The following is a 23,284-nucleotide window of genomic DNA, read 5'->3' as shown; positions in this document are numbered from 1 at the left end:
ACAGGAAAACAGCTACAATCTGATTTCATTGGATACTTTCAAAGGATCTTGAAATTGCAAAAGGGGACCAGAGCCTGTTAATACTTAAAAACACCTCTCATGGTCCTGAAACAGGGCTGTATTTACACGTCTTTATTCCAGCTGAGACTGTCCAAAGTCACTGAACTCTCTTGGTTAAAGGGAATAGAAGTTGAATACAGAACACGAATTTGATTACCATACCTTGCTCTCTGCAGTGTTCCTTCCACGCTTCTAAACAGGCAGACAGTCCTGCCATTTCTACGGTGAACTTCACAGATTTACTTTTAAGAGTTTTGAGAAACTTCTCCAATTTATTGATACCAACAGTCAGATTTGCTTTTATTTCCTTCTGAGTTGGTATACACAAGGCTTTCCATTGCTCTTGTTCTTTCTTTTCTTCTTTAGCTTTTAGTCGCCTGATGTTTTCCTCTGTAATTGTTTCCGCTTTACTTTTCTATCCAATAAAAGGAAGATATTTAGAACTAACAATCACTGTGTGCAAGCATCATCTAAAAAAAGTTAATCTGTAAACTCAATAACAGCAGGTACATTATAGGTTTCAATTCATGTGTGTGATGCATTGTGTTTTGGGAATTGTTTAAAATGGAACCTTATTTTGAAGGAGATATAATTTCTGAATCCCAATTTATGTTGTTCGAAAGAGCTTCCCTAAGCTTCATTTTAAGTCAGTATAAAGCTTCACAAGTAGCATAAAAAAGCACACATGCGGAAAAATAAAATAGCTGATGTTTGAAAGTTAAATTTCAAGCTTTTATTTTATACATGGGTAACAGTAATTCTGATCATATTGAGATGGTTTTCAATTAGTTAAATAAAATTAAGAGTTCAACCTTACTTGAAGTTAACGAAGTTATTTTACACACAGACTTTTACAGGTAACTCAACAGGCCATAATCTGTAATCCATAGTAGAGTCTATTATGAAATATTACTCAAATTACTATTGCTCAGCATTGTTCATGAGTATGCAAGTACATGCTACATACCCTGTGATGTCTGACAACATTCACATAGTTAGTATTAATTGCAATATCTACAGGATCTTTCACAGAGAATGTTTCCAAATACTGCAAGGAAATAAATAACTGAATAATGCTTTTTCCATTATTTCTCAATAGTTTCTTAAAGTAAAATTAAATTCATGGACTCCAGTTTCTTTCACTCCACATTATAATACTGGCCATGAGCCAAAACCTATCAGCCTTTACAGAGTTCATATTTATCAATTTTTCTATTTACTTGTGCATGTAAAAATATAATCACTCATCAGGATTCTTAACTAAGAACAAAAATACTTTTGCCAATTAGCTAATTAAATTTGAAGTACAAAGGCAATTTAAATTTCTTCAACTGAGAACTACTAGTGCATTCAGAACATAAAACTTCAGCTGTGGGACTCCGAGTAGAAATCCTTTCCTGGATTACAGAAAAAAGATTTGGAAAGAGCAACTTGAATACACTCACATGCTTTTTTTGTGTCTTTTTGACAGCAGCATTGGTATTCCTTGACACATCCTTTTGATGTACAATAAGTTTTGAAGCGCTGTCTTCCAAAGTGCTTCCATAAAAATGGCGAAAAGTCTGTAACTTTTGTATTTGTTTTCTTTCTTCTGGATCTTTGGATTTTGCTGCAAACGAATATAATTGATTAAAAAACACTCTGCTAGAATTACAGCCTAATCTATTTCCAAGAAAAGATACCTGGGTAACGGATAAATTTCCTAAAAATTCCTCATTGGCCTAAAGGCCAAAATCACATTTTGAAAGAGGCTAGCTACTAAGACTCACTGAAATCCAATAGTACTTTGAATTATCTGAGAGACACGCAACAGACTCAAATTCAAACTACTTCAGGCACACATTAAAAATACTGGAAAACTTAACAAGCAGGATGCCTGGAAAGAAATTATAACTGTTTGAGCAAAATTCCTAGGCTTCTCACACAGTCCATGAAAATAGGAAGGTGTCTTCCAAAGGCATTTCAGGTGATCAGAAAGAGACCTCTTCCCCATGAAAACAAGACTCTGCCATCAGAACACAAATAAAACTGCTGGAAGAACACTTATGCTAGCCAATGGAAGATACTGAACTGAGCACATGGATATTTCCACACTCAAGCTAGGTATTTCTCTCTGCCCTAAAAATCAAACTGATGAGTCAGTTTCTGAGTGTGAAGATCCATCTCAGAAGATCTTTCTGTTTTTTACAAGAAAGACTGAGATGACACATGCCAGCATTCAGAGTATTCATGCAAGGCATGGGAGAGAGAGGGCTGTCTCTTCAGCTGGAGTGGACATAGACCTTCAACTCCAACAATATGGAAGGTGCTCTAGGTACTATTCTGCATGTTATACTCTGGAGTGCATGGAAGAATGCAAAAAAAAAAAAATCACCCAGTCAGAAAGATGAGCAGATGGTACCCTGGTTTCATAGGTCAAGTGGTGCAAATACCCACTGAGGAAACAATATTTTTAAGTCATTGAATGAAAACCATAAGCAACACGAAGTACCAACAGTAATCCATGACTTCGGAACTCCTGGTAGGTTTTTCACAGTTTAATTCGCTGTATAATGCAATAGATGACGGGAACATCTTTGAGAGAAAGTTTTGTGTACGTGCTGGTACATAGCGTATCATATACTTCATTTCATGTAAATATGCAAATCTAAGATCAAAACTAAGTTCATGGTTTGTTTTCCGTAGTATCTCAAACTGGAAAAAACTTACAGGAAACTATAATGCATAAAATCAAGAATTAAGATACAAACAACTTTTGTTTACTTCCGTGCTGGTTTTAGTGGAATAGAGTTAAATTTCTTCACAGTAGCTTGCATGGGGTTACGTTTTGGATTTGTGATGAAAACAGCGTTGATAATACAGAGATGTTTTCATTATTGCTGAGCAGCGCTCACACAGAGTCAAGGCCTTTTCTGCTTCTCACCCCACCCCACCAGTGAGCTGGCAGGGGGTGCACAAGAAGTTGGGAGGGGACACAGCTGGGACAGCTGACCCTAGCTGACCAAAGGGATATTCCATACCATATGACATCATGCTCAGCAGATAAAGCTGGGGGAAGAAGAAGGAAGGGGGGGGATGTTTGGAGTGATGGACGTTTGTCTTCCCAAATAACCGTTACGCACGATGGAGCCCTGCTTACCTAGAGATGGCTCTAAACACCTGCCTGCAGATCGGAAGTAGCAAATGAATTCCTGATTTTGCTTTGTTTGCATGCACAGCTTTTGTTTTATCTATTAAAGTGCCTTTATCTCAACCCATGAGTTTTCTTATTTTCACCCTTCTGATTCTCTCCCCCATCCCACCGGGGTAGGGAGGAGTGAGCGAGTGGCTGTGTGGTGCTTAGTTGCTGGCTGGGGTTAAACCACAACAACTTCTTTTACTTCTTATTTTAATTCTGTTCTCAAAAGATAAGATTCGCTATGCGTGCACTGTGCAAATATCTGAGTAGATTTTGCACACGTATGGATGTGCTTACCAAGCATTATCCAAACTGTATATTTAAACATTAAACTGCATATGTACATACAGTTTGCTTATATAAATCTGTGAAACATTTTGCAAGCAAAAGGGAATGTATCATGAATATCTGACCACAAGTGTTCATTCTGTTATACTCGTCAGAGCTATTTAAGATAATACAAAATGCATACGCATAATGCACAGGTACTTCAGTTTAAGTATAATTTAGCTAGTGCAGTAGCTCTAGTTTGGCAAGTATTTATACAGCTGCAAATATTTTCTGAAATGAGAAGTCCTCCAAAACCACGATATCCTTTACAATATTGTGCTAGCCAACACAGACACGTGGGCTTTGTGTCAGTTTTTCTTACCATCAGCATTGCACCGTACTCGCTCATATTCCTCAGTCAAAGGTCTGCCAGAATGCCAGTGACAAAGCTCATCAAATTCCTTGTATTTAATAAGTGAAGTAACTGCAGGATCATTGCTGAAATATACAAACATTAAATAGAGCAGAAACAAAAAGTGTTTTCTGGCATCTCTAATGAAACATTCAAAACATTAAAAAACTGAGTATTTATCAACATACAATTTTACTGTGGCAGAAAACCAACATATGGTTTAATTCTACTCCAAATATAGTGTGTCAAGATAGCTTCAGTTTTTCAGAAAGAATTACTAACAAACAAAGTAAAACTCCATTTTTTCACTTCTTTTCATACAGACTAATCACAGAATGCAATGTAACTACATAACTCGCACACTGGCTAAGAAATACTCATTGTGCAGCACAGAACCCAATTCCACAAGCAGCAGAGCAAATGAAAAGGATAATCTGTTCTTACTTTTTTTTCAGTATTTTTATTTAATGTTTTTCTTCTCCTGAAATCAATCTGAGCTTTGCAATTTAGGATTAGACCTTTCAAATACAAATTGTACATCTAGAAAAACAGTTCCAGAATGTAGAATAAGAAACGAAGACTATAACGCAAACAAATAACAGTATGAGAAAATATGGATATATTGACTCTTATCCATTCTTGTTCTGAACTTTCTGTTAATATTTACACCATGTAAATGCAAAATTTTACCCAGTCATAGCAAAAGCACTTCTACATTTGTACAAATTGAGCATAATATGGATGTAAAGTGCAGGGGAGTAGAAAATAAGCCCATATAATGTTATTTCATTAGAATAAAACTCATATATGTACCTTTCTAAAACAGGTAGGTTTTTCAAAACGTCTCCAGCATAATCTTCAACAAGACCAGATTTCACTGGGATTAGTCCAATGTTATGAATTTCTGTTTCATAGTCTTTACCGTGTAAAAAATAATTAATATAGTTTAATTAAGAGTATATATAATTGCATATCATACTTGAAAATTCTGTCAAGTTACATTATAAATTAAATCCTATAAAGCAGAATTTCCTAAAAGTAAGCAGCAGTTCACTAGTTCGCCTCTTCCTGTTTCTTCTCAAGCATGGAAAGAAGAATGAAGCAGACATCATCATTGCTTCTGAGTAGATATTCTCAAAATCCATTTTAGACACCTACGCTTTTTGAATGTTATTACAACCCATCCCATCTCACAGGCATGTACTTTCCTGCACTGATTCCATAAAGACCACAGTCTCCTAAATATGCACTTTCAACTGCACTTATGTTAGATGACTAAAGATGACATGTAACATCATTGTGCATCCTTCCCACGTTTGAAGTCTAGCCACAACTTCGGTCTTCAAGGTCTCCAATGGAGATACAGGAATAGGCAACACAAATGCTGTGCCAGAAGATGCCTTAATACCCCACAGATAACAAAGAAACTGTCTTCTTTTGCCCACTTGACATCTTTGAAATCAGCTGAAGAACACTCTCCAACTTCAGGAGACTTATATTCCAGCCTTTACTGAATTTCTTACCAACTCTCTCTTCTAAAGATTCATATAATTTGATACGTTTAAAACAAACATTTGAAGGTTGCAGCAAAACTGGTTCTCAAGAAATGTCAGATATCAGGCAAAAATCTCTACCTACTCCTTTCAGATATTCAGAACAGGTCTTATAAGTGAGGGAAGAAAATAAATAATCTCTGAGCCAATTTCCCCAATTATGGGCTACTAAACAGGATGATGGTGTAATTTAAGACACTTATGGGCAAGGCACATTTCTACAACCTTCAAGGATGGCAATGTGAGCTACAGTGATGGCTGGACTCTCTACCGTTAGGGCAACAATTCTATATCGCACTTAATTTGCTGCTCCCATGCCCAATACCTGCATAACCCTATGTCAACATGTACAAAGATGTTCTTCAGAGACATTCTTCCTGCAGCGTAATCGTTACTTTAATTAAGAGTAATTATTATGCTTTTTACTATTATTTGTACTACACTAATCATAACATTTTTTACGGGACATACAAGAGATTTGGGCTAGCAAATCATGGAACTAAACCCAATTCCTACTGAAGTCAATAACAACACTTGTGCTGTCTACAGTGGAGTCAGAATTTCACCCATAAGGCCTGGTCAGACTTCTTTTGGCATCAGCTGCAAGTTTTGCTAGTGGGTTGGAAGGAAAGAGAGGATCCATAAAGCATGGATTAGATTTGTGATCAGGATAAAATCAGATCACTATTTCTAGAATTTCTAGTGATAGCAATGAAGATCATGCTTCTAACTCTCTAATTTGTGGAGTTGTCAGTTGTACCTTTAAATGTCTGTTTCTGTTCAAGAAATAGTTGGGTGGTCTTTCGTATTGGGAAAGCATCTCCAAAACTGTATTTCATAGCCAATTTCGTTACAGTGTCCCATAAACATTGGTATTCATTCTCCATTTCTTTCCCCAATTCCTTTTTCAACTCTAATCCTGGGCAGGGAGGGAAGAGAGAAAAGAAAAAAAAAAAAATAAAAGTTTCCTCAAACAGAACCTACCTATTCACCTGTGCAGCATCAGGCACAAAGACTTCAGTCATATCCAAGGTCTTTGGTCATTAGAACAAATTAGGACAGAATGTTGTACATTCACAGTTTTTAATAGCCCAGCGTATAAATAACTAAATGTACTGAGAAGATGTATTTTGGAAACACCAGATTTAGATTGTCTGTGGAAGTCTGCAAGCTCCACAGCTAAAGAAGAATTTTCTCACCTTCACCCCCTGCAGGGTAGGATCTTGAACTGAGAATTTTCTTTTTAGTGCCCAATAATAGGTATCATTATAAAAACAAATGTTTCATATTCCTAACTTATATTTCCTTTAAAAATTCCTCTACACTTGCTCTACTGAGGTAAACACAGGACATTTTGTGACCAGATTCATAAAGAAAGTGTTCTGGTTTACTATCAGACAGACAGACTCATGGCAGAGGATTTCAGGTAAAGAGAATTACTCTGAAAGAACATTTGCTACAATTCTTTTTCCATACTTTCTTGCTCTGTCAGCTTTTATAACTTTTTTGTGAATCTTAACACATGGGATGGCATTCTTAAAGCTCCAACTCCCAAATCAATGTATTTATAGGACAATATATGTTTTTTTTCTGAATCAATTTCACATGAAATTAAAAATCCAACGTCACAGTGACATTACGGATTGCATCTAGTTTCCATTCTGACTGCATTGCGCTAAGACAAAATTAAATGGATAGAAAACTGGCTAAAAAACAAAAGGTTGAGCATACCCAACAACAGTGACACAGAGCTCTTACTACCTATGTTATATCACTCTTCCTTTGCATCAGTACAGGTGGCACATCCAAGGTATGATATGGAAAAGTATTCTGAATGAGTACTGGTGAAAGATGTGATTTTCTAGACTTGGCTATAGAAAAAAGTTTCCCTATTATTCTATAAAATGTATCCATTATATGGGTAATTAGAAAATTGTGCTCATTTCTGCTTGTACAAGCAGTTTCATTCTCATTTTGCAGCTTAATAAAGTTAGAAATGTAAGAAAGCAAACTGTTCAACAAAGATAAATACCTTTAATGTATTCAACCTCATAGTAATGTGCAAGATTTATGAGCAGTGAATCATCATTTAAGTCAGGCAGGTAAGTTAAATCCAATTTCCAATCACTTGTATCACTTAGCTGTGTCAGGGCAAAATGCATACACAACTGCTGCTGTTAAAATAAAGCAAAGAATTAATTCTTATGGAGCACCTTTTCATGTGGAGGGATCAAAGCATCTCCAAAGCAAGGTTAACTACCACAGATTTTGTTGACGTGACAACCAACACACTGTTACTTGACTTCTCTGTGATCAGGAAACAGCCTTCACTGTTATAACCAACTTTAAACAATAAAAAGGCCTGCCATCAAACTTCCCATACTGGATGAGACCAAAAGGTCCATCTAGCCCAGCACCCTAACACTAATGCTGGCTAACTGGAGATGTCTAAGAATAGGTCAAGTATAGAGATATTGCCTCAAATTTTATCCTAGCCCAACTGATCTGTGGCTCACAAGATTCCTGAACCAGGTAAGGTTTGTTTCCAACAGGTACATTACATTCTTTGATCTCATCAGATGACTAAAGTAGCATATAAAGGAAAAGGAAAACTGAAATGACAATTCTACCTGATGACAGGGGAAGTAAGACAGTACTACACATACCATTTTTATTAATGGCAAAACTTGCTTAGTCCAGCAGGATTTCATGATCCTAATCTGTGCTCTCTGTGAAAGAGGCATATGAAGAAGAAAAGCCACTGTAAGACACTGCATTCTACAGAGGTCAGCTGCTTCTTCTGGAGAGAGGGGTTTATTTCTTCCCTGTTGAGAGATGACAGATAAAAAGTTGACCACATCCTTCAGTAAAATAGTGTTCACCTCTACTTAATTGAATGGTTTGCACTTTGTTAAAACGGCTAATAATTTTGATCTATTTAAAAAATTTGTGCATTTTAATTACTTGTGGATACACTTAACTTCAAAATGAACATTTTATAGTGCTGGTAGATGCAGATCAGTTATAATGTAAAAAAAATTCTCTTTTCTGAAAAGATTACAGCTATTAAAATCAAGACAAAACTTAAAAACAATTGTGAGTGTGTCTGGCTAGAAATGTTATTATTTTAAGAGGAAAATTTAGTATCTATGTATAGACCTATGCTCTTTTCTCAACTGCACAGCAAAAAGTCTGTACAGAAATCCAGTTGTGCTAACCACTCATAGCTATCCTGTGGTCCACTGAATATGTGTCTCATAAAATATTACTGATATATTACGTCTTTGTTAACTTGATGAAAATATAAGGCTTGTAGTATGGTCACAAAAACAATGTCATGACCACATCTAGAAAGAAACATTTTTTCTGAAATGTCGTGCTAACTTGAGGAAAAGCATATTCTTCTGTAAAAGCTAGTATGCCACTGAACGTTAGGAAAAGAAAAATGATGAGCGCAACTACCTTCTAAGGTAAAACTTCCTATGGAAGTAGTTGGTCCTAAGGTAAAACTTTCCCCAGGAATAGCCACTGTGGCAGGGGGCACAGTGTGACCCACAGAGAGATCATACTCCTTTGGAAAAGCTGTGGCCACAGCAATTATCTGAACCAGACCACTTACAGAATGCAGTCATGAAGGAAGCAGCTGGGCCTCTCTTCATCTTGGGATCTAGAAGTACAACCATCTCTCCTGTTAGCAAAATGGTTATGGTCACTGTGCTGAAAAGATATTCAAAAAATTCTTACTTTTGCCGATCGTTTTGTCTTTGCTCCCATGGAAGTATTTGCATTTTCCAACATGTTGCTGTATATTTTTAATCCCACAGCACAAGCAAGAACACAGACCACACGCCGAATGTCAGATCCTTCAGGCCACAGTTGTTTCAACAAAGGGACAGTCTGGCAAACCTGTAGTCATAACATGATGAATAGCACAAATGACCGCTATAATAAAAATTACAAAAAAAGGACAAGTCTTATCCTTTACAGAATTCCATCAGAGAAGGGAAAAAAAGGATATGAAAACTACAGAAGGAAAAGTGGGCACAATCATTAGTAAAAATAGCTTCTATGGCATGCCCCTGAGGGCACCAACAGCCCTGACTGTCCCTGCCCAACCCCTGGGGCCTGCCCCCACCTGCTGCCCAGGGCCCCATTTCAGCCCCTTGGGACCGTCAGTCCCTGCGCCAGCGATGCTGCAGCAGTGCCAGTCTTCAGCTCACCACAGCCCAGCAGGCTGGCAACCCGGTCTGGCCTCAGACTGTTCCCAGGGAGGTGCCGGATGCCTGGGGTTGCAGCTGCCCCCCGGCTGCCCTGCTTGGGGCTGGGGCAGTGGGACAGGCCCTGGCTACCACGCCCTGCCCTGCCGCCTCCAGGGGAGCTCCCACAGCCTGGGCCCCAGGGGAGCAGCCACCTGTCCCCATCGCACCCTGATATTTTTCCGCTCATGGGGTATGCAATTATTGAATTTGCCTCAGGAAAGGTAATCATAATAAAACAAAGTATTAGCAGTAGCCAGGCAGCCATGTTTCTACTGACTTTAAAATGCTTTCTAAGTAACACCATTTTTTCCTGGAATGAAAAAAATCAGCTTGCTGGACCAGTATCATTTCCACTGAAGTCCAAGGAAGCCTTGCTGCTGTCCTCTGCAGGAGCAGAAGTACAGTCACAACCCTGCAGTGCAACTTAACACTCAGGAAAATGACAGGGGTCTATTGGGCACTAAAGGTATAATATATACATAAAACCACCAAACTTTTAAGGTTAAAATATTGTAAAATGAGATTAATGAATCCATCGCTTTAATCATGCAAGCACGGACCTAGCAACTGTAATCACGCTCTTAAAAAAAAAAAATTCCCAGATCGTGCATGCTTTTATAGTTAACAGAGTGTGCAAGCCTTGGCAGCTGCAACAGGAAGGTTTAGATTTTGAGATGTCTCTATAGACAAGGTTGCTGCTGGCAGCAGCACCGACTCTTGCCCGCCGCTGCTGAACATACCCTCCTACACCCTACCCTCAGGAGCCAGCTGCTGCCAAGGGGGGGAGGCAATGGCCACAGCACACCCAGAGGGTAGTAGCCACAGCCCCCCAGGTGGCTAAAGCTGGATTTATGCCACAGGTGGTGTTTTCTGCTGAATGGGCTGGTTCCCATCTTCAACAAGACAAAGGCAGTCACCAAGAGGGAAACATCCCTTAAGTGGCATCCCACCGATCATCTTCCAGCTGAACCATCCTACTTTAGTGAACTTTAAAGAAAGAAACAGCTTCAAGCTTCTGTGAAGGAGAATGGGCACAGAGGAGACCTTCTCAGACTCAGGGTGTCATTTCAGGATAAGGAATAGAGCCCCCAGTTCTGGCTAGGAAAGAATTTCAGGCAAAGGAATGGAGGAAGACAGTCGGCTTGAGGAGAAAAAAGAAAAAGGATCAAAGAGGTCCAATTACCTCTTTTTGTATTCTTTTCAGGCTCAGCTTGAGATGTTCATATAGACACACGAATGGTTCTTTGTACCTGACTAGGTTTTCACAGGCATATCGCAGATCTCCTTCATACTAAGAAGTGCAGAAGTCAAAGTTATATGCAAAAGTCAATAGATACAATGCATCAGGGACTACTAGCCACAGACAGAAACCATTCAAATATATAAAAATCCTCAGCCTCCAAGAAACATTTGTTGTAAATAAAACTCCTTTAAAAATCACATCCCTCGCTTAAATGCTGGTCTCATCCGGCATATTACAAGTCAACGAAGACACATGATATTGAAGTTAAGGGAAAGGCTGTATTTGAGACTACCATATTTTAAGTGAACAAGGATGTGAAATGAGACTACAGAGGACAGGGCAGGAATTTGCCACCAATCACAATGTTTGACTGTTAAGGATTTCAAGACCAGTAGATTAAAGATACGTAAAATGAGCCCCGTATCAGTGCTTTATAATTTTAATACGTAAAATATAATACTCATATTGAGATAATTTAATTAAATCTGCTAAGCAGAACTAACACCGTTATTGCAAACCAACAACAAAGTTGTGTAACTTACCTTTTGAAAAAATAATCTGTGTTTATACACACTCTGAACATGATATCCATAAACTCTAAGAATATCATACTCCTGTCCTGAAGCAAGCACAACGTTGATTTTCTTTGACAGTGAATGAGCAATTAAAATAGATAAATAGTCAGTTTGGAGAGAGGTCAGTCCTATGTCAGATACGATGATGAAGTAAGGATAGCTTTTCTTCAGGAAAATCTTCCATTTAGATGATAAACAATTGGAAAATTCTGTGTGAACAGTGGTGCCTGTGTTATGCCTCAGGTGTTCTATTAATGCAGTACGTAAGAAAAGAAAATGAGGATACGACAAGTACATCTGTTCTGCATCCTGTGGGAAATAAAACCAATGAAATTATCCGGTTACATGTGTTGACACAATGAACAGTTTCCTAATCCTGATTACAATCAAGCAGTTGGTTTTGAAGGAGTGCAGTGGTTTAAACAGCAGACAAATGTTACTTGTTCAGTACCTTGAAGAAAACAATGACGTATTTGGCTCCTTTTTCAGTGAAATCCTGCAGGAAGCATTCAATTTGGTAGAAGAAGTTTAGATACTGTGTTTCCTCATCTAAAAACATAAGGAGTAAGGAATCCCCATCTATCACAAAGAATTCAGACTCAACAAAGTCTTTTAACAGACTGACATACCTGAAAGAAAAAGAAATAGCATGTACATAATATTACTCCAAGAAAAGCTGGGGACATGGGACAGAAGAAATTTGCTTACTAATAGATTTTAAAATAAATGTTTTTGTTAATTAAATCAACTAAGAATTAAATGTATAAATTAAATCAATAGCAACCATCTTTCTTGGATCTAAGGTTAGTCCTAAATAGCTTGCAATCCTTTCAGTTATTGAATGTATTAGCAATTTTCTCCTTTACAGCTCCGGATACTTTTGTAGCATCTGAGACTTCTGTGACTTACGTGGCACCTCTTGTCCGTGTCTGCTTATGCAGAAAGTGTTATCTGTTCTATAAGAAATACCCCACAGGAGATAACGACAAAATACATTTTGACAGCATTCCTGCCTGAGTTTCCAGCTAAAAATAGCAAGTGGCTTATCAACAACTATCATGACAATGACAACTACCTCCCTCATCCAAGGAATGTCTATGCCAAGAAAAATACCTTAACAGCAAGAGGAATCCAATCACAATACATGCCTTCAAGAGACGAAAGAATTAAAAGACTTCTTCATCCCCTTCCCATTTCAGAAAACTATGAAAGTTCATAAAATTTGCATTCATCAGTCTTAGGTCAAACTTGAAACAAATCCTCTTCACTGAAGATGGCAAATATAAACAGGCAGCACCTCAGTAGTTTTTAATACATCCTAGGAATGGACTGCGTTCTCCAACTCTTTAAGAATCCATGAAAGTCCAGGGACATGATGTTTTACTCAGGACAGACCAAGGAATCAGAAGAACTTTTGCAGGTCCAGATGAAGAGGCAAGCCCTTCTAGTAAAGGTTCTCTGCTTTCATGTTTGTCTATTACATACTACACTATTACTTATTACAATACTAATGCATATTATGAGAACATCCATACTCTAATAATAAGAATGTGCTTGTTTTCTTCAAGGCTGTCAAAAATGCCTCATACACAACACCTTAGATGCACACCTGGGAGGACCCGCCTTTCCTTTCTGGCTGGGATCAGCAGCCTCTGGTTTACAAGCCCAGTTTGTTATCTGATGCAATGAGTAGCCTTCCATGAACAAAAACTATGTAAACTTCTGTCTTAAACATTTAAATTGTCTGCCTTTAATTAATACGAATCTCTTTAGCATGTCAGCTCCAGAATGCAGAGAAGACACTTCACTGTCAATGTGAATGACACTATTGCTAATCCTTTTCCATATCAAGCAGGGGAAGGAATCAGAATCTGGGGATGCAGATCATACATGAGAATTGACATGCAAAAACACAGAAGGTATATACGAAAAGGAAAATTTTGTAGGAAAACTGTTTTAAATGCTGTAAAAGGAGTAGCCTTAAAACATGTGAGGAAACACGCTCAAAATAGAATGACAGAGAATTTGAAAAAGAATAAAAAGCAATAGTTAAAATTGTACTTGAGTTCCTAAAATGTGCAGACAATCCTTACTCTTTGGGCAGACATTCTATTATATTAGGAATCTTCCTTCATGTGGCTGGAAGAAGTATGAAATCCTAAGCATGCCTTAGGTCTCCTGGTTTTCCACAAACCTAGGTGACGAGCACATAGCTTCTTTCTCCAAGGGGTACTACTACTTAGTTCAAAGAAACTATTTCTATTACCATTTATTACATTTCTTTCCATGAACCCCACTGTACTTACTGAGCTTTTGATAGGGATGCCCAAATGTGTAGCCTCAACTTCTTCAGAAATTCAAGATGTTTTCTCATTTCTAAAATAACCACATATATGGTTATTGATAGAACCATATAACCATAACTCATCAATTAATTACAAAAGAGCCAAAAGGTAGGACACTGCAATAAAAGCCACAGACATGAGCGTAAGTTAATAACAGCTCCTCACCAGGGCTTTGGGAATCATGTTCATGCTGGAAAACTTTGAAATCTTTGCCTTCAGTTTGTGATGCCTGCAGTGTCATTTCTTCAGTGGTCGAGATACTGTAAGTGTTACTGTAATCTGGGTCTTCAGCTTCTTTTTCTCTATCTTCCTCTTCTTTAAGCATCTGCATAACAGCTGCTTCTGCTTTGTCACTGGTCTCATCCTCCTCATCACTGTCACTCTCTTCATGTTCCTTTGTTGGAATGAAGGCTATTTCCTCACTGTCGCTACACGCGCTATCATTATCACTAGCATTCTCATTTGCATCATTATGAAGGACTTCCTTGAAATGGCCTTCTGCAGAATCCATCACAGATCTTGATTCTGGCATCCAAAAAAAAGAAAACTTTAAGCAATTAAGAGATAATTTTCAGGAAATATGGTACGCTCTGAGGCTTCACCCATTAAATTATCTACTTGATAATCACACTGGAATAAAACTTTAAGAAAAATCAGAAAGCATTTTGTGAACATCCTTGTGAGACATCCCTGCGAGACATATTTTCAATAAAATTTTTGTGAACTATAAGGAAAACATCAGCTTTTGTCTTTCTTAAAGTTCAGTAAAGAGGAGCATTACATATCTGTTTTGTGCTTTGCATGAAGGGACCCTTGGGGGGGTTAGTCATAATTTGCTATATTAGCTATATCTACATGGCATGCTCCAAGGAATGACCCATGTTTCCGGGTTCAAGTGACTTGTACCCACACCGTTCATGCCACTCCAGTCACAAGTAAGCATGCCACAACATCTTGATTGCATGATGGCGGTAATCATGGTTTGGTATCAATCCCACTTTTTAATTCAGTTTTAGCTTTTTTCTTAATTTTTTTTTTCAAGGGTAGAATTCTCAAATCTTGAGTAATCATACAGCTGTAATGGTTAGGGTAACTCCCCACTTTATGAGATCACGATGTTCAGTTCCTTTGAGCTGAAGAACAAACAAGCAGCTTGGGATAACCCTGCACACTCCCTGCCACATCAGCTCAGTTCTTCTGAACTTAGTTTTCTCTAGTTTCCATTCAGGTAACAGCCTCATGCAGTGTCTATCGTTGCAGTATTTGCCATTGCAGTATTCATATGCCTTAGATATGGTTATCCTTCATTTTCCTGAGACCATAAAAGGACTATTTCATCTGTAGATGTCATTTTTAGTCTTATAACCTGTCTTAAAAAACTAACAAAAGAAACTAAAGTGCAACCTCCATTTTTCAGATTTCACAAATTCAACTCAAAACTAAGCTGAAATTTTCTTCTTGATTTTCACCTTGTGTTAGTTTAAACTCCTAGCAAATGAAGTTGCAGAAAAAAGAAACAAAAATACATTTTTAACATCTACTTGTAAAATACTGTACACAGTGTGCTATATTACAGCCATGTGCTTAACGTAACTTTACAGTTGAACTGTAATACCTATTTTCACAAAATGTAAGCTATTTATATACATACAGCTACATAAAGTCACCTTTTGTGTACGTGCATACATACTTTTTGTCAAGGCAGCAATAAACCTAAGACTTTTGTCCATTTTCTTATCTAAATTTAAAAAGCTATATCAAAGGCTTGAGAACACCATTCTGGGATGAATCATGTATTTTTGCAAGCTGAAATTGTCACTTACCTAGAAAATGGCCATCACTACTTCAGCAATCTCCCAAGCAAGCATGACTTTCTATATCTGAAAATGTAAAGTCAGCCGTTCTCAAAGCAAGCCGTATCTGTACATACTCACGTATGGACTGATATATTTCCTTTCGAAAAAAAAGGCTTAAATACTTTGCTACATCGGTGCTTTTCTGCAGTGCACACACTGACATCTGAGGTGCTTGGGGCTACAGTGTGGGCAGAGGCAACAAGGTAGCTTGGACACTCTGCCAGCAGCCTCGCTGCTCCTCCACACTGCAGGGTGTTCCCTTGCTGCCTGCAAAGTCCCAGATGCTCCCCTGCATGCTGTCCAGCCACCTCTAGCCCTAAACCAACTGCAACCCTAACGCAAACCCAAACCTCAGCTCCAGCACCATGACTAAACCCAACCACGGCCTCCCTCCCCGAAATAAACCCAATCCTAGCCTTAACCCCAATCCTAGTCTCAGCCCCAAACCCCACCCTAAAGGCAACCCTAACCACAACGTCTAACAAAGCCCCGGCCCGGACAGTACCTGCCACCACTGCCCGCTCCGCTGCCTGACCCGGCTCCGCCGCCACACCGCCTTTAAGGCGCCTCTGGCCCCAGGCTCGGGCCCCGCCGCCGCCTGCTCCCTCCTGCTTTCGGTTTCTGTTCACGGCAGTGCCCGGCCGCCAAGTTCAGGTTTCGTTTGACAGGTGCCCGGAGAACTGCGTCCCTGAACACGGCACTGCGAAATATCACCGGTATTTCCTTGCTGCCATGAAATTATGCTTTTCAGTTACGGCGGCTTCAGCTAATGGTCCAAGAGCCATTAAGCCTGCATTGCTTAAGAATATTGTTAATGAAGGTTGCATATACAATGCAGAAAATAAATACTGATTCTTATTTCTGTCCCTTTATTCACCATAATCTATTCTTCTACAGCCTGCTTTCTTAAAGTAGGAAATTCCATATAAAAATAAACTCAGAGATATACTTCACACAACTTTTTAGCATTTCCAGCAAATCCTTTAGCAGGAACAGTACTGGACCCCTGTCACTTAGTTTAAAATAGTGAAGCCTCGATTCACAAGGGAACCTGGGTACCCAAGTACTGTTGAAACAACATTTAGGAAACCAGAGTTTATGTATCAGATTGTCTTGGTGAGAAGTGAAAAGGCCAGCTCCCCTTTAGATCAGATCCTTGTGCAGGATACAGGCAGAGATCCGCTGGGCTTACGTGGAATACGTACATAGCCTCCTCCTGGATCCAGGTAGGTTTTTGACAGCCCCCCTGGTGGACTGCTGGCACGAAACACTTGCCATGTGAGCAGATCAGAGGTCTTTTCCACATCCTGCATTTCCTTTGAGACCTGTACAAAGATCCCAGAAACTCATGAGAACGGTATCTTTTACAGTATAGCAACACACCCACAGTGCTCCAGCATATCAGAATTGTTTTGTTTAGCTAGCCAAGATAAGCCCCTGCTCCCTGCCTTCAGCACACTTTCTTTTTCTTTGGTAGGTAACAATCTAGGAAATAATTGGAACTCTTTATTTCCTTTCTTCAAATAAAACGGGGTATGATCTTTAGCCCAATGCCTCAACAGATTTTGATATAGCTTTTAATTAGGTCCTGAAGACAGACCTTTAGATTCAATTTTCCATCCCTTTGGATGATGCATTTTGGTTTAGAAAAGTGTATTTTAGGTCTGCTATTCATCTGACTAAAAGGCAGATCAGACACTTTACTTCCCTGAGGAAGCTGGTGCCGCCTCCATGAAAACATATTTAAGAGCAAAACCACCACTCAGAAGGGGGAGGGGGTCAGAGGGGAATAAAAGTGAAAAACACTGGTGCAAACACCAAGGTCAGGTCCCCCCACAGAGGACCCTATGCTGGAGCAGGTGGATATGCCCTGAAAGAACCACAGCCGGTGGAAAGCCCATATTGGAGCAGGTTTATCCTGAAGGACTGCAGCCCACGGAGAGGACTCACACTGGAGAAGGGGTAAAGTGTTAAGAAAAACTGTTATGTCCTGAGTAACCCCCCCAACCCTCATCCCCCTTGTAATACTCAGGGGATGGGGAGGGATAGAGCAGTCAAGAATGAAGGAGTAAAGTTGACCTGAGAATAGGGAGAGTGGGGGAAAGGTGTTGTTTAAAATTTTATTTTTTGTTTCTCACTATCAAAATCTATTTTAATTGGCAATAAATTAAACTACTTTTCACCAAATTGAATTTCGTTTGCCTGTGATGGTAACTGGTAAGCAGTCTCCCTGTCTTTGTGTGGACTCACAGGCTTTTCCATCCTATTTTGTCCCGTCCTGTTGAGGCAGGGGAGTGAGAGAAGAGCTGAGTGAGCATCTGGCAGTCAGCCAAGGTCAACCCACCACATTCTTTTAGATCTCTCCATATAATGCAGGAGGCAAAGAGGGAAGGGGTGAAGACAGACGCTTGAGATGAGCACCCAAGACAGCCATTCTTTCAAGCATGAATCAGAGTGCCTAAAATCATCGAGCAGTTGGCAGTAACCATCTAGTATAGAAAAACAGCTGCAGAAGTTTTAACTTGAGCCATCTACGAAGGGGAAATTCAAATTGTAACTGCTCAGCAGCAATAATTGGAGACCAAGGAACAACCTGGTCCTGGCAGCGGGAAGGCCTAACTCCAGAACCAGGTTAAACAACAGAAACAGGAATGCCAGAGGTGGAATGACTCTATATAAGGGAGAACAAATTCCCCTGTTGATAAAATAAGAAATGCTACAGTATTGATTTGTAATGATATGGCTGGTGCTGGCGCAAGTGTGTATAAGGAATCGGCTCATGCCACATCTTTGGAGACTCCCTGTACAACCGCTTACAGCAGTAGGACTCTGTCCAGTGCACTGTCCATTACATCACTTTATACTTAAACACAAATATGTATTCAATTCACCACAAGGGGTACAATAAAAAATCCCCAACACCTACTTGAAGCTGTCAGGAGCCACCTATCTTAAGCTAAGCTAAGCTCTCTCCTTTAAAATACATGCATAAATTCAAATTTTGCCTAAGTTGTGCCTCAATTGGTTTTGGAATCTAGCCCTAAATTCAATAGAGGTGGTGGAAAGACTAGTACATGTCTGAATGGGAGAAATTTTTGACCTAAAGATTAAACTAAATATATGAATATTTTAATTTCTTTCATTAACCTTACTGGACCAACACAAAATACAGAAAGTAGTGATAAGGAATCTGGTAATGCTTTGATTACTTTTCAAACAGTAGTAAGTGTAAAGGCCACACCATCAGGAACCCTCTGCTTGTCTGGTCTAACACCAGCCATAGACCGTTCACCACATTTCTCAGAGGTCATTTAAAGAAACACTGGAAAAATTAAAGGAAAAGATCAAATGTTCACATGCTTTTATGTAGAAGAAAAATTCTTTGCTTAGTGTTAAGATACAGTTATTATGAGCAAGCTAAAGTTTTAAATTAGGAGCTATTCAGACTTACCAAATCATTTTTATTAGTATTTTTACTGTGCTTTTTCTCATTGAATCTAAATGGTGAAACTCCAGTCATGTTCACCTTGTCAGTTTTTCCTGAAACTCATCATCATAGAGGGCTCTCCAACATCCAAATATTTCAGCTCCATTTCTTAAGATCAGCTAGATTTTGATACATTTCTGTTCAATTTATAGGAATGAGGAATGACTCTCTCCCAGACTCTAGGGATCTGCATCTGCTCATCATGATGTACTCATTCATGTGAGATTTCTGAAGTGGGTTGGCAGCCCATTCTGCATGGACAAATTACTCTGCTTACTAGCACAATGGTAAGCAAGGCACTAGAATAGGATCTCCATTTTTGCTCTGGAGGAGGGAGATATCAAGGTGATATGGGCGGGTGAACAAGCGTGGGAAACCAGAGGGATAAGGAGGCAAGAGACTGATTGCATGTAAACAGGTTGCTGGGCAGAATGCCTGTCTAGCCATGCACCTGCACCTCATCAGCACAGGCTGTCCTGTCTGCTCATTAAACTCCATTTCTAACCACCTTCCTGGGTGAGGGACTACCTGTTCTGTGTGCATGTGTGTGCATGGAGGCCTGAGTGCCTGCAGCTGGCATCAGACCATGGGTCACAGGGATCCATGTGTCTGTGGAACCAGAAACAGGAGTGACTGAGGGTATGTAAGTCAGTGTGCAGTCCCTAGTGACTATCAAGCCAGACCTGCCGGCAAGCAGCTAAAGTGGCCTGGGAGCGAGGTATGCATGTCTCTAAGGGCGAGACCCCTGGAGGAGCTGTCTACTAGGGGGTCCAGGCCAAATGCTGGCAAGACCATAAATAAGGTCTCAGGCTCAACTGAGACACTTGTTTCCATGTGCATGTGAGTGCCTGTGCAGGAGGCAACTGGGGAGAGCCAGGGTCCACGGCCAGCCACTGGATAGCCCAACTGCACAGGCCCAGCTACTGGTGGGATCTGCATTGTATATATTTCCCGCTAAAGGGCCTTCTTCCTGAGTGCTGAGTGTTTCTCCAACTCTGTTGATATGTGTGGCCAGCTGCATTTATATGTATGTGTTGTACAAATGTGTTAGTTTGTACACCTGATGGGGACAAATGCCCCACTACTGGTTAGCTCTACTACTTTCCTAGAAAAGTAAATCTGACATATACTATCAAATTTAAGGGCACGAACCAAACTTTTCCAGGTATAAAATCTGTTGATCATCACTACAGCACGTGGCTGTAAAAGGAGACACAAAGAATTTGACATTAAATAGAAAAGTGTTCTTTGTAAAATAAGAATGCCTTTCTCATGTGGCTGTTTTGAAATTAGATTCCCTACGTGTTTGTCAAGTACATTAATACCCTCAAAACCAGTAATAAAACACAATCTATAGAATTTCATGTACATTTTCTGAACTATATCCATCCTGGATACAAAATGTGTCCTTATAAGCCTTTAAATCACATACTTAGAACATTGACACTTTCTGCATGAGCTTATAATTGCTGCATAAGCAGTTATTACCATTTCCAGACAAGCATGCAAAAGGTGAAATAGCTGTTCTTCCATTATTGCAACCCATTAAGTAAGATGCTAGTTCTGAGTCACTGCATTCATTACCTGAGAAGTCTAAATAGAAATGACATAAAATGTAAACGTAGTCATATTTACACACACAATTCTTCTCCAACCCATAGAAAAAGCTTATTCATAGTGTATGTTAAAGCATTACCTTTACAAATTTAAAGTTACAGAAAAACATCTAAAATCTTGAAGACTTAGTTTTTATTAAAGAAAAATTCAGCCATGTTCTTCATCAAATTTTTTAACGATTGAGATCCTTTTACACCCTGGTAAATCTTTCCTCACTTTGTATATAGACTCCCTGTTCTCACCCACTTGCAATTTTGGCTAAAATGAATCCGACCTGAGGTTTCACAAGCATGCTCTTTGCCTCAGGATGCATAGGTGTTTCTTAAAGATTCAAACCTTTTAGCAATTACTGAAAACAATTTTAGGGGAAAAGAGGACTATTTTTAACTAGTGCTATTTTTCTGTTTCTTTAGAAACCTCTATTTTAAAAGGCTGTACCCACAACTGTTATGAAAATTTCCTTCCCTAACTGCAATGTAATGAGGTAGTGGAATTTTACTGGAGGCTTTGGTATTGTTCACGTTTAAGTGAAGCAAACTAAAGGACACCACCTCATCACAAGCACCAGAAGGACAGCCCAGCTCTGGAAATAAGGACTTTGCTCTTTAGAGCTGTTCATGAAGGATAAGAGATACCCCTGGACAACCAAGGTAATGCTAGCATCCTAGCCCCTGCAACACATCTTTGAAACCCTCCCAGCATCTGGTGTCACAGATAAGTCCTACAGCAAGACTGACTCCAGGGATATCTGGATCAATGGACAAGCAGCAAGAACACTGACGGATGATGACACTGCAGAAATACAGTTGCTTTGCAAAGTTTTACTATGATTAGTAGTAGGTAGTGTGTTAATTAGTGATTAGTCAAATTGTGTTGTACCAGAACACTTAAAGGGTATAAAAACGCTGTATAAAACCACATTAGGTGTGTCCCAGTTTGGCTGGGACACCTCATGCGCATGAATAAATACTTACTCTTGTAATTCTATACTTTGCTTCCTAGCCTCTTTCCTCATCTGGCACGGGCCAGCTGCAAAATTTATGTAACAATATATAGCACAGAAAAAATTAAATTAGTTTTGGTGTTAAACATGTGCATTTTAAGTCCTAGTGAAAGTTCACCAAGATTTGGGCTAAATTCTATCCATAGGTAGAATATAATTGTACCAATTCAGTACAGGTTATTTGTAACAGCCTACTGAAATCTCTGATTACTCCTACACTACATATGCATCAAGTGCACAGACCAACCACACTGAACATGCCTTACTCTTTCTTTCAATCTCATGATTATCACAGAGGAAAACTGTCAAAGGGATGCAAACACAGGAATAGCAGCAAAAATATTTCTTGGTGCACTGGGTGGGGACACAGTAAGCAAACAGGTTTTGATTAGAGAAAGCACAACCATGGTACTAGAATGGGGGCACTACAAGCCTGATATTATATGAGATTATGGTTTCCCAAACACAAATGGACAGATGGTCCTCCAAATCTTCCCGCAATCCATACAGCAGTTTGTTGAAGTTACACTCTATGTCTGATTATAAAAATAGAATATTTACCTACCAATTTCTGAAGGGGGAAGGCAGTATTCTTGTTTCATATCAGCCATTCTAGAAGTAATCAATAGGAACTGGCCAAAGTTCTCCTCTGTTTTGCTGTTGTACTCATTTAATGCAGCAGCAAAAACTTCTGGGAGATCACTATGAATTGCCTAAAAAAACCCCATAATTTACATTTATGTTTCTGAGCAGCTAGAAGAAAACATGAAATGCTATAATCAAATCAAATACTATAATTGAAGTTCATTATGATACAGCCACAACAATCGATCAGTGCAGCTGCTGGGGAGCAGGGCCACTCCCAGCCTGTGGCCAAACTGGCAGCACAGGGCAGGCAGCAACTGCACCGAGGGACACAGGTCCCACTATGCCGGAGGTGGTCAAGCAAGGCAGGGCAGTGACAGCAAAGGGTCCTACCAATAGTCCAGTCATCATCAGGCAAAATAATAAGCCAAGGTCAACCCAGGAACCCCACACAGTAACTCAGGAACAGGACTAAGACAAGCCAGCTGCAATGGGGTGGAGCTTAAATGGAGCCCCACAGTTGGGAGAGTGTAGGGGAAGGCTCCAGGTGAGGCTGGTCAGGGCAAATAATGCCAATTAGTACACTTAGTCCCTGACAGTATCTGAGCTAAGGCTGAATTACTTTTCAAGCAATTTTCAGTATCTGTGTATTAACTTGCAAGAACCAAAGCTGACATAAAGGTAAGACCCATGTATTTTGCAGTTTTGAAGCACAAAATTTCAAAGCAAATCCACTCATTAGCTTCAGGATTTTGCAGACAATTTATCTTTTATTTTGTACTGTTCCTGGAGCTTACACTTGAAGATGTGATTTGGTACCTTCCTAAGCTTGCAAATCTAG

General features: G+C 39.4%; 2 protein-coding genes across 11 annotated transcripts in view; both read right to left on the bottom strand.

The window, feature by feature from the left end:
• Positions 1-17,076, bottom strand: part of DDX60 (DExD/H-box helicase 60) — a 51,949-nt gene extending 34,873 nt beyond the window's left edge. For 2 of the 10 annotated variants that reach the window (XR_015700218.1, XM_087738173.1), the window contains exons 1-15: positions 16,257-16,597; positions 15,719-15,775; positions 14,061-14,420; positions 13,857-13,926; positions 12,002-12,179; positions 11,518-11,859; positions 10,916-11,023; positions 9,218-9,379; positions 8,140-8,298; positions 7,506-7,647; positions 6,234-6,392; positions 4,734-4,836; positions 3,891-4,006; positions 1,506-1,669; positions 223-475 (exon numbers count right to left, since the gene is read on the bottom strand). Coding sequence is in view for 8 of the 10 variants with exons in the window: in XM_087738173.1 (XP_087594299.1) it covers positions 223-475; positions 1,506-1,669; positions 3,891-4,006; positions 4,734-4,836; positions 6,234-6,392; positions 7,506-7,647; positions 8,140-8,298; positions 9,218-9,379; positions 10,916-11,023; positions 11,518-11,859; positions 12,002-12,179; positions 13,857-13,926; positions 14,061-14,406 (2,302 nt within the window). In the remaining 2 variants the exon portion in view is untranslated. Of the gene's footprint in view, positions 1-222; positions 476-1,505; positions 1,670-3,890; positions 4,007-4,733; positions 4,837-6,233; positions 6,393-7,505; positions 7,648-8,139; positions 8,299-9,217; positions 9,380-10,915; positions 11,024-11,517; positions 11,860-12,001; positions 12,180-13,856; positions 13,927-14,060; positions 14,421-15,718; positions 15,776-16,256; positions 16,598-16,956 lie in introns of those variants that run through there. The other 8 variants (XM_087738168.1, XR_015700217.1, XM_087738175.1 and 5 more) reach the window with 8 other exon arrangements.
• Positions 17,077-20,727: 3,651 nt separating this feature from the next.
• Positions 20,728-22,924, bottom strand: LOC148051435 (putative ATP-dependent RNA helicase DDX60). Its single transcript, XM_087738176.1, has 4 exons — positions 22,837-22,924; positions 22,424-22,571; positions 21,830-21,884; positions 20,728-20,831 (listed from the first exon to the last, which is right to left on the bottom strand). Exons 1-4 carry the CDS (start codon positions 22,852-22,854, stop codon positions 20,819-20,821), a joined length of 234 nt encoding a protein of 77 aa, XP_087594302.1. The 5' UTR covers positions 22,855-22,924; the 3' UTR covers positions 20,728-20,818.
• Between the last annotated feature and the right edge of the window lie 360 nt (positions 22,925-23,284).

This window comes from Nipponia nippon, unplaced genomic scaffold, assembly GCF_047370975.1.
Source record: "Nipponia nippon isolate SJK-2023a ecotype South Korea unplaced genomic scaffold, ASM4737097v1 scaffold_6, whole genome shotgun sequence".
Taxonomy (NCBI): domain Eukaryota; kingdom Metazoa; phylum Chordata; class Aves; order Pelecaniformes; family Threskiornithidae; genus Nipponia; species Nipponia nippon.
Note: the sequence above shows the minus strand (reverse complement) of the source record. Positions and strands in the feature narration are given on the sequence as shown.